General features: G+C 32.9%; 2 protein-coding genes across 2 annotated transcripts in view; one reads left to right on the top strand and one right to left on the bottom strand.

The window, feature by feature from the left end:
• Window positions 1–565: 565 nt before the first annotated feature.
• Window positions 566–9,423, top strand: LOC115890534 (Bardet-Biedl syndrome 2 protein homolog). The gene is made up of 11 exons (XM_030910791.1): window positions 566–1,080; window positions 2,448–2,610; window positions 2,673–3,106; window positions 4,680–4,902; window positions 4,969–5,216; window positions 5,442–5,624; window positions 5,677–5,791; window positions 7,636–7,892; window positions 7,942–8,105; window positions 8,668–8,816; window positions 8,887–9,423. The coding sequence occupies exons 1-11, from the start codon at window positions 955–957 to the stop codon at window positions 8,985–8,987; spliced, it is 2,163 nt and encodes a 720-aa protein (XP_030766651.1). The 5' UTR covers window positions 566–954; the 3' UTR covers window positions 8,988–9,423.
• The window catches only part of LOC115890541 (tubulointerstitial nephritis antigen-like), a 49,400-nt gene continuing 39,909 nt past the window's right edge, over window positions 8,835–18,325 (bottom strand). Inside the window, exons 2-9 of the mRNA XM_030910805.1 lie at window positions 14,003–14,168; window positions 13,722–13,929; window positions 13,411–13,578; window positions 12,346–12,534; window positions 10,526–10,657; window positions 10,269–10,471; window positions 10,058–10,209; window positions 8,835–9,973 (exon numbers count right to left, since the gene is read on the bottom strand). Coding sequence (XP_030766665.1) covers window positions 9,827–9,973; window positions 10,058–10,209; window positions 10,269–10,471; window positions 10,526–10,657; window positions 12,346–12,534; window positions 13,411–13,578; window positions 13,722–13,929; window positions 14,003–14,168 — 1,365 coding nt within the window. The 3' untranslated portion in view covers window positions 8,835–9,826. The remainder of the gene's footprint in view (window positions 9,974–10,057; window positions 10,210–10,268; window positions 10,472–10,525; window positions 10,658–12,345; window positions 12,535–13,410; window positions 13,579–13,721; window positions 13,930–14,002; window positions 14,169–18,325) is intronic.

The raw sequence follows: 18,325 nt of genomic DNA on the forward strand, positions 1-18,325 counted from the left end.
TTCTCGGTACTTTCGGACGAATGGTACCGTTCGTCAAGTCTATCTTCGGCTTTTGATGTATTACATCATTTGAAAACTTACACCGCTTTCAAATGAAGCGGAGCGTCCGCGCGGACCGTCTGCGACTTCGAGCAAGTACCATGAGTTTATATGAACAATTGCACATGGGTCGCGTATGCTCCGTCCGGATGACGATCATATACATAAACACATTAATCTAAAAACACGCGAACGGTCGGCTCCATCTGAAAGCGCTGTTAAATTTGTTTATAAATTATTTCCTCCTATTTTTTGTATTTTTGCGATAAATTCCTACTTACAGCGCTTTCAGATCGAAAAAATAATGTGTTTATGTATATGGCCGTGATCCGGATGGAGCATACGCGACCCATGTGAAATTGTTCATAAAAACTTATGGTACTTGCTCGAAGTCGCGGACGATCCGTTGCGGACGCTCCGCTCCACCTGAAAGCGCTGTCGTTTACTTTAAATATCTACTATAAATTTCAGATTTGTGATACAAATGCTTGGAATATAAGAATAAGTTTAAAAAATGAATTTCTATGTATCATATATTAGAAAAAAGTGTCTTTGGAATAGTTCATAATTATTTGGAGCTACTAAGTAAAAAATTGTAAAAAAGCGCACATTCAGAGCGTTTGCACAAACACCGACAAATCCGGGGCCGGCAACCGGCACCATTTGCTGTCCAATTTAGCGCATCAGAGTATGTGTGAAGGAGGTAATTTATTTTTATTGCAATCGATACCAGTACCGGCAGCACCAGCACCGGCTCCGGTTTTACCGGTGTACGTGCAAACGCTCGAGGACAGTAAAAAATCGATTAAATCACCCTGGCTACGCTTCAATATCCTATTTGTTTGTATTTCCCACAATTTAACCTATACTTTCCCATGTTGTTCTTTTAATATTTCAATATAACCGAATATACAAATGGATAAACAAGTTAGGCCAGTATTTACACTGGAATTAGGTTATAAAATAGTACCAGCACTTGTGACAATCGGTAAATATGACGGAACGCATCCGTGTATTACCGCAGCTACTAACACAGACAAGGTAATACAAAATATATCTATTTTTTAAATGCATATTTTTTATACTTATTGGAAATATAATAAACCTTATAATATATTTATATACCGAGTGCGTCTCACAAGTTAGATAAAAAAACGAGATTTGGTATATACCAAATCTATTCTAACATTAGTATATATAACATAAATTAGGATTGATTGACGTATTCAATCCTTTTCAGCCACTTCCTGTTTCACCGAAAATGACTACAACTTCTGATTTTTAAATGACACCCTCGGTATATTTTTATTTAATTCGATAGAAAATGACACTCTGAATAGAATGACATATTATCTGTCAACTTTTAACATTTTCGCTTAAATCAAAATTAAATTTCAATTGGTGTTAAAAACACTAATTTTTAATCAAGGAGCCTTGAAAAAATACATTTGATCGTCTAAAGTTTTTAGTGTCTTGTCCTGGCCGGTTAAAAGAAGCCCAAATCGTATTTTTAATCATATCTCAATTTTTTCAAATAGAACGAGGGTGGTTCATTAGCTTATTTGGAAAAAGCATTTTTTTACGAATAATTGAACCGCTCTTGAATAACCCCACACTGGATATTTCGAGTCAAATTGTCGTTATCGAGTGGTGTCTCACTTGGGTAAAAAATGTACATGTACTGCGAAGAAGACAGTATATGTATATGTCTGCTATATAATTATAGACTGCCGTAACACTGATGCCAACGGCGGCCAGCGCATCCAGCGACTGCCATGGAACTGTATACAGGTTGTTAATTTGTTTATTTCTCGCGGCAAGAGCTTTATAGTTGAAATATGGCAACCTCGGCCCGCTCGTCAATAGACAACGCGACAGGACGAATCGGCAGAAAACCCTATAAGTGCAGCCGTTCTCAATAGGCAGTGTTGCCATTCTGTTTCCCGTTGTAAGTAACTGTTGAGTTAACAATCTGTATAATTCCAACAGTGAGACACAACCCTTCGTTCATTATGAACCGCATGTTGCAATTTCAAATAAACCATATTCGAAAATGTCAAAAGTTCACATATGATATGTCATTTTATTCAGAGTGTCATTTTGTATCGACTAAAGTAACAAAATAACGATGGTGCAATTTAAAAATCAAAAGTTGTAGTCATTTCCGGTGAGACAGGAAGTGATTGCCGAAAACAATGAATACGTCAATCAATCCTAATTTATGTCATGTACTAACATATAAAAATCTCGTTTTGTACCCTGAAAAAATATGGAGACGGGAGTCACTTTTGAGACGCACCCGGTATTTCATAATTCATAATGGAAATTCTGATACCCGTAAAAAGTTTAGAATTCATGTTACAATTCTTTTTTTCCCTTGTTTGGTTCAATATTTTGATACTTTGTAGATATTAATACACAGTCCTCACAGAAAAAATGCACCAAGTATTGGTAAAATTGTTTGGTCAGAATCTAATAAGGAAATAGCAACTCTAAACATTAACCAAAATATTACAGCTCTAGTATCAGGACAACTTATTCCAAATGAAGAGAACGACGTTCTAATAATTGGTAAACTTTATAAAAATTATCCAAAAAAATGTAGGCATATATATTTTCTTTAATTTAATCAGGTACTGCTTCACATTTACTAGTGTACCACGTTCACGATAACAAAGACATTTTCTATAAAGAATGCGAAGATGGAGTTAAATCCGTTGCTCTTGGTCAATTCAGGACATACAAGACTCCTGTAATTATGGTGGGAGGGAATTCCTCAGTTCATGGTTACGACCACAAGGGTGACGAGATATTCTGGGTAGCCATTGGTGATATGGTGACCTCAATAATGTTAATGGATTACAACAAAGACGGGAATAATGAGCTTATAGTTTGTTCTGAAGACTTTAACATCAGGATCTACAAGGGGGACCAAATTCTCGCAGAACACAATGAAACAGAGGTGGTTACTGGATTGATTTCACTCACAGAGAACAGATTTGGATACTCGGTATCAAATGGTACTGTTGGAGTATATGAGAACAGTCTAAGGCTATGGAGAATTAAAGTAAATACACTCAAATGCAAAAAAAAACGCAACGGAACATTTTTTCATCAAGTTTAAAGTGTTATATATATTTTTTTTAATTTTCATGAATTTTTTAGCAAACTGTATATAAATCTATCAACTTTTAATCATAAGCTGAGTTTTTTATAAACTTTAGTATTTGGCTTGAATCAATTAAAGGGTAATTTTTTACCCTAACTTTAAAAGTTTCTGTGCAATAATTTCATGAGTGACTTTTCCTAAAACATTATTTTTCTATATTCTCTTCAGACCATTTTCTTTTTTCACTCATATCAACAGATGCCTTGCGGTTAATTTTTAAGAGCAAAATATGAACTTTAAGAGCCACTAACAATTTGCAATTTGGTCAACTATCATTACTTTATTATGTTATTTTTAATTGTCAGGAGATAGCTTGTCGTGACTATTATCGTAATATCATATCGACACTGATTACAGAGCTGATTAGAACACTATATTAAAATTTAAAAAACGTTAAAATATATCGATAACAGGCTTGATTTTAATAAATACCGTATGATCGAATAAAAACGGCGTCAGCGATCCTCATTTCATAGCCATCGCTGACGCCGTCGCCGACAACACTAGAAAAACTAAGGATTTAAAAAAAATAACTGTAGTAACTAAATGTACAAACAAACAAAAAACTTCTAAAAAATACTCTAATACTTTGTATTGCTTCCCCCGGCTGCTCTTACTGTCTCTAGACATCGGTTCATAATGTTAATGAGGCTGTCACTATATTATGTTATGTTTTCCAATTCCCTTCTTCAAGGACCAAGCGAATATTCATAATATCGGCCATCTTCAACAAGTGACTTTTGCACAATCTTCGACACTAAGAACCATATTCAATAACTGTACACAACAATAATCACTACAACTACCTCGCCATTATGAAGAATAACATCAAAAAGTAACGATAATTGAAAAATTTGCAAAATGCTTGTAACAAGTTCATTTTGCTCTTGAAACTTGACCGAAAAATAATGTTTTAGAAAAATTTACTCACGAAATTATTTCACAATGTGTTTTAAAGGTAGGGCAAAAAACAACTCTTCCATTAACCCTGTATAATAAGCCAAATACCAAGTTTACGTTGAAGTTGATATATGTATATACAATTTGCTAAAAAAATCAAGAAAATGGGGCTAAAAATAAAAAAAACATAACATTTTCAACTGACCAAAAATGTTTCCGTTGCCTTTGTTTACATCTGCGTGACATTACAAATTTGTTTGAGATAAGTACCAAGTAATAGACAAAAGTATTTTGTTGTGATTGAGTTAATTTTTTTTCAGTGATCTCTTTGAGAGACTTGATTATTTATTTATTTTTATTTTTAAAACGAATACACTAAAGCATGTCCCACGAGATTATGTGACAAATCTCAGTCATTTTAATCTGTGATTTTAATTCATAGGAAAATTGTATTTACTGTCATTTTATGAATGTATATTATAGTATATCGAAATCTTCCCTGACTCGTTGTACAGACATTATGGATTATATGTTACAAATAATATCTTTAATATAAAAAAAATCTTTACAGTCTAAGAATTTTGCTGTAACTATGCATCAGTACGATTTACTAGGATACAACACACCGCAGCTTCTCACAGGCTGGTCTAATGGTAAAATTGACTGCAGAATACCAAAAACTGGCGAAGTGGTATTCAAAGATTCCATGGGAGCTGGGGTAGCAGGAATAGTGGAGGGTGACTACAGATCTATAGGCAAAAACGATTTGATATGTATTTCAGTAGATGGTGAAGGTAAGTACACTTCTTAATATTAATTATTTTGGTAGTACAATAATTAAAATTTGTTTATTTCCATAGTTAGAGGTTATACTACCACGAAAATCGTATCAAGTGGAGGTAGTTCTAACGTTGAACAAGATACCATTAGAGATTTACTGTCTCAGAAACAGGCGCTACTAATGGAGCTCAAACACTACGAGAGCAACATAAAATATAATTTTAACTCTGGAAATCAAACTGATAGCTTTGAAGACAGTGGAGTTATTCCGTCCAATACAAGGCTACAGATTATCGTTAATACTAACTTGGAAGATAAACATCAAAAAGTATGTTAGACTTTTTTTAACGTTGTGGAAATGAATCAAAAGCATTAGATTTTATTTTTTCTCATACAACATTTTAAGCAGATTCGTCACTGTCCATTATCAGGTTCCACTTAATAGCACATAGAGGCGCTTATGTTTGAAACGTTGAATAAGTAAAAATAAAAATGGAGACAATATGTTTTTATAATAAAATTCAGTTTTTAATGCCTGTATATTTTTTTATAGCCACACGTTGAAGTATACATAAGCACCAACAATGCAACTATCATTAAGGCAGTGATTATTTTTGCCGAAGGCATATTCAAAGGGGAGAGTCATGTTGTTCATCCAGAAACATCAAAACTATCATCAGATATGTCAATACCTTTGTATTTACCGCGAGATAACGCTGTCGACATCCACATTAAGGTAATATATGTAAATACTTTTTATTTAGTTAACATGTATTATGGTTTTTAAGGCTCTGATAGGATACCCTAACAGTGTACAGTTTCATGTATTTGAAATAACCAAACAATTACCATGTTTCTCCATGTACTATTTAAAGAAAACTCCAGGAAAAACTAGGCCAGAAGGTAAGGCTGTAATTTTTAAAATTTTTGTCAAAAGTCATCTTCAAATGCCTAGAAAAAGGAGTAGTTTATATAGGTATATTTATATAGGCATCCAAGTGTAGACTTACAGATTTTATTATTTTACTCCAATCATAAATTCTAGACAACAACAGTGGATAGTTCGTATAGTCAAATTTACGGTAGGCCTTATAAGCAAGGGCTGCCTTATAAGACAGGGAACCAGTAGGCTCATTTCGTAGGTCTATTGCTGGGTTTAGGAACAAAACATTAAAAGTACCGGGTGGCCAACTAAGAATGGACGCCGCCGCCGGACAGAAACTACTTGTCGTATAACTTTAGGGAAGAAATTATAAGTGAACTCTGATCAAGAGAAATCGTTGGAAATTATTTTCAAGTTCGAAAAATGTTCGCTAGGGGGCGTTTCTCTGATAGCCAATCAGGAAACAGAGTTTTTCTCAAAAATATGCAGGTGAACAGGTATTTTAAATATTACTGTTGTAATAATCGAGAAATTTGTATTTTTTTATGTACAGTAGTTTGCTCTATCTCATAAAATAAAGTGGTGGGGGAAGGTTAAACTTGCATTTATTAAACTAAGGATAACTCAGGTTTGGGTTAGCCGATTTAAACAAACTAGGACTCGTTTAAAAGAGTTTTTCTTCCTTAATGATCTCCAGTATAAATTTTGTTTCCATAATTTTTTTCGTGGTGGCTAGAGGGCGCTGTTTGACATCATAACAGATATTGCGCTTTTGCATAAAAATTTAAATAGGAGGCTATATTTCACTTTGCACAGTTCAGAGCACAACATTTCCAAAATATCAGCGCAAACCGCAACTTTCTACCTTCTCTTTAACCGGAGATATTAATAGGACAAATCATGTTAGGCTGCCGCTTACGATTATATGGTTTAAAAATTATAGTACTAGGCTAGGAAACAAAAAGAGGTAATGTATGTATGGTCATCGGATTCAATATGCCTGGGTTTTAATTTATGGGCTCGAATCAAGAACGAACATGGATAAATAACAATTAAATGGTATTAAAATGAAATTAAAATATATGTTTTGATATTTTGACCAAGTTATCTTTTTTGTTTCTTAGCCTACTACTATAATTTTTAGACCATATAATCCTAAGCGGCAGCCTAACATGATTTATTCTCTTAATATCTCCGGCTAGATAGAAGATAGAAAGTTGCGGTTTGCGCTGATATTTTGAAAATTTTGCGCTCTATTTAACGGTGCAAAGATAAATATAGCCTTCTATTTAATTTTTTTATGCAAAAGCGCAATATCTGTTATGATGTCAAACAGTGCCCTCTAGCTACCATGAAAAAAATTATGGAATCAAAGTTTATACTGGAGATCATTAAGGAAGAAAAACTCTTTTAAACGAGCCCTAATTTGTTTAAATCGGCTAACCCAAACCTGAGTTATCCTTATTTTAATAAAAGCAAGGTTAACCTTCCCCCACCAATTTATTTTATGAGACAGAGCAAAACACTCATCAAAAAAATTACAAATTTCTCGATGATTATAATAGTAATATTTAAAATACCTGTTCACTTCATATTTTTGAGAAAAACCCTGTTTTCTGATTGGCTATCAGAGAAACGCCCAAAAATAATTTCCAGAGATTTCTCTTGGTTGATTTACTTTGTACAATTTTTTTTTCCAAAGTTATACGATAAAAGTAGTTTCTGAGATACAGCCGGCGTCCATTCTTAGTTGACCACCCGGTACATTAAGAGTTAAAATCTGATGTTCTCACTCTAACTCTAACTATTTTCAATACTTCTTTTTTCTTATACCTATCGACACTGAAATAATTTCATTTTTCAGGATACCTACAATTTAAAATTAATGAAAGATTACAAAGGATATGCATGTGGATCAATCAAAACTTCTTGTTTTCATCCGATATAGAATTCGAATCCGGTCCAAACTTAGTATTGGATATAAAATGTTTAAGAGACGAAACAGACTTAATGCTGGTGTTTGAAATATCTGGAAAAGTTACTTTTTACACCGACAATATGTTCTTAGCCGCTGATTTGCTTCAGTCTCTAGCTGGTTATCTTAAACTGGAAAGCTTAGAAGTAAGAAGTTATTAGGTCATTTATTTTTGTTAACTTAGTGTTATAATAGTCTAGAGCCTCGTTTTTGCAAGAAGAAGAAAACCTGAAAAACCTAATGCAGAAATTGAGTGACATTCAAGAAGCTAGACTGAAACTGGATACGGATGTTGCTGATAGACTGAGTCACATCAGAAACTTGGTAATCAGAGCAGAAGACAGCAGAATTAACGACATGTAAGTCTCTTTTAGTTTAAGTTCTCACTATGATCATCATCATCATTTTATGTAGACTCCCTCACATATTTTGACACTCTCTTTGTAGTTGGGACCATTTTGGTCTATTGTTGGCTATGCGGGACCAAGTTATCCCTGCTAATTTCGTAATAGCATGGTCCCATCTCAGGTTTGGTCTTCTTCCAGGTCTCTTAATTCCTCGTGGATACCATGCTGTAATTTTTGTGGTCCATCTGATGGACAACAAACCAAACAGATTCTATTGTTCGTCTTTCTTGCCAGGTACCAGGTATCCTGTCCATTGCTACTTGAGGGATTTGATTCTGTGGATATGGCATCTATTACCGGTGTCTTTTGTCGTATCCACTCTATTCTGTTACGGTTTTTTGGTTACTCCCAGCATATTTCGTTCAATTGAGCGTTGTGCGACCTGCAGTTTCCTTAAAATGTCCGTTTTAATTGTCCAGGCATGCATCGGTCATGACTGGTAGTACACATTGGTAGAATATTGTCTTCTTTAGATAAAACTCACTATGGTAATGTTAATTAATCTTGTTTCTAGTAAAGAGATGATTAACCATTATAAAGACTTGGATGGTATAAACAAAGAACTAATAAGTGGATACAACATTAAAGTTCATAATTATAATGAAGGAATTGAAACGATGAAAAAAATCAACAACATCCTTCAAAAAGCGTCGAGGCTGAGAGGTATAAAAAATATCAAAATATTACAAAATGTTTTTTATTACACATTTACATATAAATATTAACTTTTTAGTTGGACAAAATTCGGCAGTTATGATCAACCATTGCAGGACAGCTATCAAAAATAATAACATTGAAGGCTTAATGAAAATTATTCGTACAGGAGAACTGTAATAAGTAGATATAAAAATATAATATTAAAAAAATCTTATTTTTTGTATTTTTTTTTTGTCAAATTGAATTTAGTAGTTAGATGTACTGGATTTATATTGTAAATTTATTTTATATACAAAACTATTTTGAATACATATTACAGTTATATGTTATTAAATTATCTATGTACTAATGAAATAAAATTTTTAAATTAAAAATACACAATGTATAATGCTGAAAGAAAAAAACTGTTCAGCAATAATATAATTTAAAAAATCTATTAAAAATATCTGATGAATACGCATTATTTATATACCGCTGCACACTATAAGTGTATCCTTATTTCCGTCGAAAATCAATACATAATACATATAATAAAAAATAAAAATAAATAAATGTACTCGAATTATCAACAGTGCGCTTCTCATCTGAACACAATTCTGTATGGCAGTTAAAAGAAGAACACATCAGATCAAAAACACATGTTTTTGCGTCACTCGTTTTAAAAATGGCAGTAACTCTAATATTTTCGGGTAATTTTCCTTACAGTCAAAGCCCTCTATTTGGCGGGAGAGAATATATTTCATAAATATATAATGAATATTAAATTAATATACGCACTTTCTACAACCAATATACAGAAACTTTAGTTTGAAACACTTTAGTAGGTACCTTTAAATATGTTTTTGATGTATATGACTGGTAAAAATGGGCATATTAAAAATATATATAGCGAATAAACAGCTTTGATTGTAAACAAAAAACTTAAAAAAATTACTATGAATAAAAAGATCTGTACAAAAATAGTTTTATAGCTACATAAGCTAAAAATGTAAACCTTGTTGAAATTGTGCTTAGCTTTATATACCGTTAGATACCAAGATTCGTCTATCAACTTCAGACCACACAGCCAGCACAAAAGCTTCTATATCACATTCGTTGACACCTCTTACAATTCTGAAGTACCCCGCCTCACCCCAGTCGGTACCCCAACTATTTGCAACTTTCTAAAAATACAAACAACTGCGTTAAAAACTCTCCATAATAATTTTACAAACACAAATATTTAGTCAATGAATCAATAACCTTACCCAATATTTCTGCAAACCATTAGAAGTAAATTCTTCTCCCCAACCAACAATCCTCACCGAATGATACCCTTGCTGATGAGCCAGAGACAAATCAGTATGTTTATAAATACCTCCAGTGTAGGAGAAGAAATCATGATAGATCTTTAATGTAGCTGAAATAAATAAATACAATTAAAACCCAAATCAATAATATGCCATACTTTTTCTTTACCTTGAACTGGTCCAGATCTTAGAATTTCGTACATAATATCGGTCTCATTTCCTAACCTATAAGCTGGACCAACTTTGTATCGTCCAGTACGTTCGCTGTACCTAGGAGGAATACAATGAGCTTCTGCCAAGGAACCTATCCTCCTGATAGAACATCTGGTATAATTTGAACCGGTATATGGGAAGCATGGTTCATCAACAACTCTGAAAGATATAATGTAGGCAAATATTTTATTATAATAAACGACAAAATCTTACCCATATTTTCTTACAAAGGTCCAAGCTCTATCAAGCCGTCCTCCTTCACAACCTTTTGATCTTGGTATACAAGAAATGATATTTTGGGCACTTAATTGTACTTCCTCCTTGCCTTTAGATATAATTCCATATCTAGAATAAAGGAAGTATTATTTTTAACCACAGCTTATTGAGTAAAAAAAATGGCGCGAATATAATGTCCTCATGGTATATGTGCTTTATAGACTACAACAAGGCTTTCGAGTTTGTCAACTGGAATAGGTTATGGGAAGTACTCAACCAAATGGGCGTTCCAGATCACTTAATTAACTTAATCAAAAAGATATAATGACTCGAGACTTCCACCCACAAAGAGGTGTGAGACAACTGTGCGTTTTATCTCCTACATTTTTTAACATATATGGCGAAACTATGATGGGGGACTCCCTAGATGAGGTGAAATTCTTGTTGGGGAAGATCAAATAAGCAACTTACGCTGTATGTACTGATTTAGTTGGGTTTGGTTGACACCACCATATTTGCTGTAGCGGAGAAGAAAATGGCAGTTCTCTTAAACATATTAGAGCCAAAGAGTGGAAAGTTTGGTCTAACAATAAACAGAACCAAAACAAAACTAATGATAAGCCTAATGTCGTAAACAGAACTCACCTGCTTGACGATCTCGAAAGGGTAAGCAGCTTTACATATCTGGGGTAAATAATAAGCAACATGGGCGGATGCGTAGAGGAAGTTAAAAGAATAGCCTTGGCCAAAAGTGCGATGCTGAAACTTACCAACATATGGAAAAGCTCATACATAACTAAAAACACTAAAATGAATCTGGTCCGAACGTTAGTCTTTCAAATCTCCTCATATGGCTCAGAATCGTGGACACTTAAAAGAACGCAAATATATTGATTACTTTGAAACGTGGTGCTACACGAGATTGCTTAGAATTCCCTGGACCGCGAGGAGAACTAATCAGTCGATATTGAAAGAGTTAAATGTATCCACCAGACTATCATCATTATGCATGGAGAGAGTGTTGCAGGATTTTGGACACATGGCTAGAAGACGAAATGGCAATATAGACAGGCTTATAATGACGGGAGAAGTACAGGGAAAGAGAAGTAGAGGCCGATCGCCTATGAGATCAAATCAAATAAGTCACAGACGGGTCCCTTCACGCCAGGTTGAAGATCGAGAAATGTGGAAGAAGACAACAGAAAGAAGAATAGAGGCATTCCAAAGAGATCACGGCGCTCATGACTGAGGAAACGAGCAAAGAGAGAGAGAGAGAGAGAGAGATTCAGTACAAGCCGGTCATTTCCGCTTGCTTTCGAGTGTCACCATATTGTGTGTATTTTCGACTAAAAGCACCAGACTCAATCGTGTTTTTAAAAAAAGTTGTGATGGAGTTTAGAACCGGACTTGTTACTTGTTACATAGCATAAGGTAAGTGAATATCTAGGAAAATATGCAGATTGTCATGTAAATGATCATACGACGTAGCAGGCTTGTTATGATTCTTGGTTTTGATTCTAACCATAGCCAATTGAGTGTTCCTAACCAAACCACACTTACGGTCTTTTAAATTTTAGAATTTAAAATCCTAACATAGGTATTCGTTTATCCCATATTTTGTAACAAGTAGGACTGTAAGCTTTACTGAGGCCCCTTTTAACAAAAACCATCTAAACATCTAAGTATTCTGACAACTCGATTTTATAGAAGAATAGGTGTAGTAGGTGTTTCGCGGACTCACTAAAAGACACGAATTGTATAACTGTGTATTGAATATCAATATATATGATCAAGACTTTGTAAAAAATGTGTTTTACCTATCGGAAGCCACAGCAGCTGTTGATACAGCCCAAGAGGAGCCGCACCATCCCTGATCTTGAATACCTGTAATGTACCTAGGCCAATTGACGGAACTGTCAAATTGTCTAGGTAAACTGGCTGGATCGTAGTATCTTTTTACCGGATTCATTCTCATAACGTCTTTCTGAGGTTGTAATGTTCCCAATCTAGAAAAATTCAATCGAAAAAATACAAATCAGCTCGTATTATACCGGGTGCATCTGAAAAGTAGCTCACCCCTACAACTTTTCATTTTTTCAGATAAAAAAGCGAGATTTGGTAATGACATAAATTAGGATTGATTGGCGTATTAAATGTTTTTTGGTCACTTCCTGTTCCACCGGAAATGACTACAACTTTTGGATTTTAAATGACATCCTCATGACACACTGAATTCTGAATAGAATGACATACCATGAAATGTCAACTTTCGTTTAAAAAAATTGTATTTTAAATTTCAATCTAGACTAGTAAAGTAGTATTAAAAACATTAATTTTTAATCCAGGAGCCTTTGAAAATAGATTAATCGTCCAATGTTTTTCGTGTCGTGTCCTGGCCGGTTAAAAGATGCCCAAATCTTATTAATTTGTAATCGTATCTCAATTTTTTCAAATGGAACAAGTGTGGCTCATTAGCATATTTGGAGAAAACAAATTTTTTACGAATAATTTGGTACCACACACTTGGTATTTCGAGTCAAATTGTCGTTATGAACAGTATATTACAATATATATGTTCATTATATTCATTAGAGTCTTATTTTCTATCAAATAAAGTAAAAAATACCGAGGATGTCATTTAAAAATCAACAGTTGTTATTTCCGGTAAAACAGGAAGTGACCGCAAACAATTCAAACACGTCAGTCAATCCTAATTATATTTATGTCATATTCTAACATACCAAATCTCGTTTCTTATCTGAAAAAATAAAAAAGTTAGGGGTAACCCACTTTTGAGACGCACCCGGTATATAATCATGATCAACTGGCTCTCTGTTTAAGGTATTATTTTTACCTGAATCATTAATATAAAAAATATCTACCTCAGCCTAATGCCATCGCCAAGTGTTCTGCCCCAGAACTTTGAGTGGTTTGATGCTCTCCAGCCATGACGAAAATCTGCATTTACGTTGTAAACAATATCAGGCTCAATAAGGCAAACGTTTCTTTCACACAACATCTCGAGAGAGCTGCCAACTTGTGCACATCGACTACAAACAAATTTACTTTAAGTACAAGGAACAAAAAACAGATAGGTATAATTTGCTGTAACAACTGCTGATAATTGGTGTATTATTATAAAACTATCCGAGAAATTACCAGCAAAGAAATAGAGTAAAAATGAAAAACTTACCATTCGTTGCAATTATTTTTTGAAGTTTGGTTAAGAAAAAATACCCTGCCTTCATGGAAACATGACCTTACTTCCTCTGGAGGAGGTCTTGGTGTTGTGGGAGGTAGAGGAGTTGGAAGGTCTATTCCTCTGCAGTAAGACCAAAAATCGGGACAACAGTCGTGCACGTCTGTTCTGTTACAGAAATCATCACAGTAGCATAACGTTCCTGTATATAAAAAACCATTAATACCAAAGATTAGTAAGTAGGTTCTAATAAGACGAAAAAATAATATTTTTACCTATTATAGGTTTTGAACAGGTGTCTTGTCTACTTGTACAGCATCCGATTTGTTCACAGTATGGTCCCCGAAGATCCGCAAAATCATCAATAGGTTGTAATGTGACTAGAGTAAAGAAAGCTGCGAACAGAACACTGCTGGTCCAAATTATCCAATTTGATCGCATCTAGAACAAATAAAATCATTTAGGTGCTAAATATTTAACAGTTATAGAGTAAAAATTAATTAATTAATTAGTGATGAACAAGACTGGTCTTGTGGTATTGGTCCTGGTCTTACACAAACAGCAAGACCAAACTTGACCAAACCAAGACTAGCGTTTGATCCTAGCGTTTTTACCTGTTTGTATGATGGTATTATATAGGAAATTTCTTATTTGTTCAAAATGATTGTTTTAATTTATTACAAATAGTGTTTCCCGACTCTTGCATACAATTTTAAAAAAGAAATGCTGTCGATACGATATATTAAAAAAATAAAGTTTCATTTGCACTGATTTACTAAAATACAATAATTTATTTAAACATGTATTTCAAAGTCCGGCAATAGTGTGCCGGGCATCTCTAGCTCCTAGAATAAAAAACCTTTTTGTTTAAGTGCTAACCTAAAGTATGTACGAGCCTATATAAACAAGGGTACGAGGATGTATCTTCTATAGGGTGACTTAAAAAAGTATGAGTTTGGGATGATTTTTTTAAATGGAACACCCTGTATTTTATTGCATTTTTGTTAATCCTAAGATATGAGTAAATATATTTTTGATAATTTCAGAGATATTAATAAATTAAAAAATATATATTTTTTTCAACCTTCCTTAAAAAATTATTACAAATACAAGAATGGTCGTGAAATCAAAACTGTATTAGGTATTCAATATTCAATCATGCAGGGTGTTCAAAATTCTACTCCAAACTTTTTACAATATAAAATAATTTTTCTTTATTTTTTTTAAATGGAAAACCCATATACTACAGGGTTTTATTATTTTTTAATAAGATGGAGAGTTAAAAAATTAACATTTTTTGTATATAAAGTATTTCAAAATTTTGAACGGTTTTGCAGATACACGCAGTATTACTTCATGTGACTCTTTCAACGGTAAAATACAAGAGAAAAATCATTGCATGGCTTTGATAAAAATGTACTGTGGAAAATACCATATGAAATATAAAACCGCGAATATCTGCAAAACCGTTATAAATTTTTTGAACACTCTAAATACAAAACAAGTTCATTGTTTAATTCTGCGTCTATTGAAAAAATAATATTATTAAAATTCTCCATCTATTAAAAAAAGGAAGAAAAATTAGTTTATATTTTAGAAAGTTTGGCATAGAATTTTAAACATCCTGTATGATTTACGATTACCATAATTATTGCAAAGTAAGTACAGACTATTTGAAGTAAATACCTTAATATAGTTTTCATTTCAGGCCAGTTCTGGTTTAATATTTTTTTTAAAATAGGCTGAAAAATATATTTTCTTATTAATTTATTAATATCTCTGAAACTATCGAAATATACCATATGATCGAAAAAAAATGGCGTCCAGTTGGCTTGGAAATGACGATCGATGACATTTCCCATATAATTTTACATATAAAATGACAGCGATCTTCATTTCATAGCCATCGCTGACGCCGTTTTTATTCAATCATACGGTATTTACATATCTTAGAATTATGTAAAGTGATCTGAAATGAAAAAAAAAATCTGAAAAAAAGCGAAAAATGCAATAATATACAGGGTGTCTTCCATTTAAAAACAATCATCCCGATGTACTCACACTTTTATGAGCCACCCTGTAGAAGGTAAAATATTTTCCTGAAAAACAAAATTCCCAAGTTCCCTGTATGTAGAAAGTGCCTCTACTAAAGATGTATTAAAAAATGCAAAATTTGCAATAATCTTGCGGCAAGACCACAACCAAGACTATATACTTATTACTTATTAACTGCATGACCAAGGGAGTCTTGGTCTTGCATTTGCTCATCACTAGTAAAAATCCATTGACTGTGAAATAGCAAAAACTGATCTATGTAAGTGTCTATTTTACTGAATATTCTGTTTCTAAAGAAATATTTTGATGAAATACAGCTATACACTAAGTAATCCCATAATAATAAATTATAAAGAACTAATATCCACATCAAATAAATTAAATAAATTAAGACATCTTATGAATCCGATTTGTTAATGCCTCTATAAGTACAGTACATTTATTAGAATCCATAGAATCGTTTTAATACCATTTATATCGATTAAGATAGATATAGTCTATAAAAGCACTTAATGCAGCTCGAGCAGTGCGGGTTCAGGGTTAAAATTTAAGTGAATCGTCAATGAACATAAAATAGTTAAAATATAAATCTGAATATTTTGTAGCGAGGTCTGTTGGGATGTGTTAGATGTCGACAAAGATTTTATTTAGATAGAAAAGTATTATCTGTGGTATTATGTGAAACATTTGTTGATCTGTGAGTTGTGCCAGGGATCAACGAATTCAAGGACTCCTTCACTGGTTTTTCTTAGAAAAGTATTCCAATTCCATAATATTGTTTAAAAGCTACATATATATATTTCCGATTGTTAGTTTTCAAATCGTCACTCTGTATATTAGGAAGTTGATAATACAAAAAAAAATTATTTCTTTGCTGATGGCTGAATATCACAAGAATTATAGTTTTATAATATTTAAAGCACTTTATATTTAAATTCTTTTGATAAGAAGAAGCCATACTGGTTTTAATTGCCTATTAAAGCAAGTAGTAAAATGGCAAATAAACAGAAGGAGTGACGTATGCAGCTGCTTGAATAAAATAAAAACAATGCTGGAGTTATATTTGTAACACAAAGGCATCAATTTCTTTTAATCCATTTGTAACTGTAACATTGTACTTAAACAAACTGATATCTATTTTTCTTGGATTTATTTACGTTTCAAAACCCTATGTGATGCAGTTTTTCAGAAATACGTCTGAGGTTTTCTTCCCTTATTTTTAAATTTGGAATTTAAAAAAAAATAGAAATTTTTTTAATTTTAAGTTAAAAATCATAATATCTTCATAATACGGCAACATCAGTAGTATATAAAATTTACAAAAAAAAATCCCAGAAAAGATGGTGGTTTTCAAAATATAACCAAAAAATAATTTTTCTCTTAAATTTTCAAAGTAAAATAATTTGGTTATTAGGAGTTATCTGAAATAGGGTAAAGAGAAAAATATGTTTCTTTTATTGATATCTACCAGCCTATATTCCATTCTAAAAAATTCAAGCATTTAAAATTATTATCTAATAAAATGTAATACTAAACAAATTAGATCATAAAATTATTTGCTTTTGGTACATCACGATTTTAATCGAATTCTTTTTTTATTATTATCTAAATATGTCTCACGTTGAAAAAATGCTCACTTTGTTTACATACTTACGTTACGTCAACGTGTTATAAACTGGAATGACTTAATGTATTTTGAAAGCAAAGGTTTCATACCTGAGTAAATCCATATGTTTGGATACGATCCAAACAAAATATCAACATTAATATAAGAGCCTCTCATTACATATTTTTTAGTGTTTAATAATTTAAATATTAATTTCTATTATAATCCTATACTGCCCTCAAAGTTAATTTTTTTTTGTTTAATTTACCGTCCTCTGCCTTGTAATCAGTGGTAGTTCAATACTTGAGGGCGCACAACCTTAGAAAAAAAAATTATAGGCTCAAATTGTCAATCTAAGGCTGCAAATTAAAGAATATAATTTTATTAAAAATCTAAAAAACTGTGCAAAAGAAATAAGGGGCCCACAGCGGCGTAACAAAGATAATAAACTGACTGATAAGACGAAAGCACTAATAAGGCACTAATAGGCACACAATAAGAAAGGGGATTGCAGAAGACATCAAAAACTACAATGAAAAACTTGTACAAACAGCAATTGAACACAGAAAAAGCTATAAGAACGCTAAGAAATACCTCATCAACAACATCAGAATAACAGGCAAGAACGAAATAATAAGCCTGGTAACAAAATTCTGTACATAAATCTACTGAAAACATACATGAAGAAGAAAGACTGTCCCTGCCACAAGACGACGCCAGAAGAAGTTGTCGTGGGAGAAGTAGAAAAGGTGCTTCAAGATATGAAAAATAGAAAAGCAGCAGCGAATGCTGGAATAGCAGCTCAAATACTTAAGTACGCCGCGGTAGCAGAACTTGGAAAATCCTAGCGAATATACACCACTTATCTAAGAGAATACATATACCGCAAGACTGGAATAGAGCCAACATAATTCTAATACAAAAGATAGGTAGACCA

Source organism: Sitophilus oryzae, unplaced genomic scaffold, assembly GCF_002938485.1.
Source record: "Sitophilus oryzae breed Bouriz unplaced genomic scaffold, Soryzae_2.0 scaffold_1178_pilon_pilon, whole genome shotgun sequence".
Classification (NCBI taxonomy): domain Eukaryota; kingdom Metazoa; phylum Arthropoda; class Insecta; order Coleoptera; family Curculionidae; genus Sitophilus; species Sitophilus oryzae.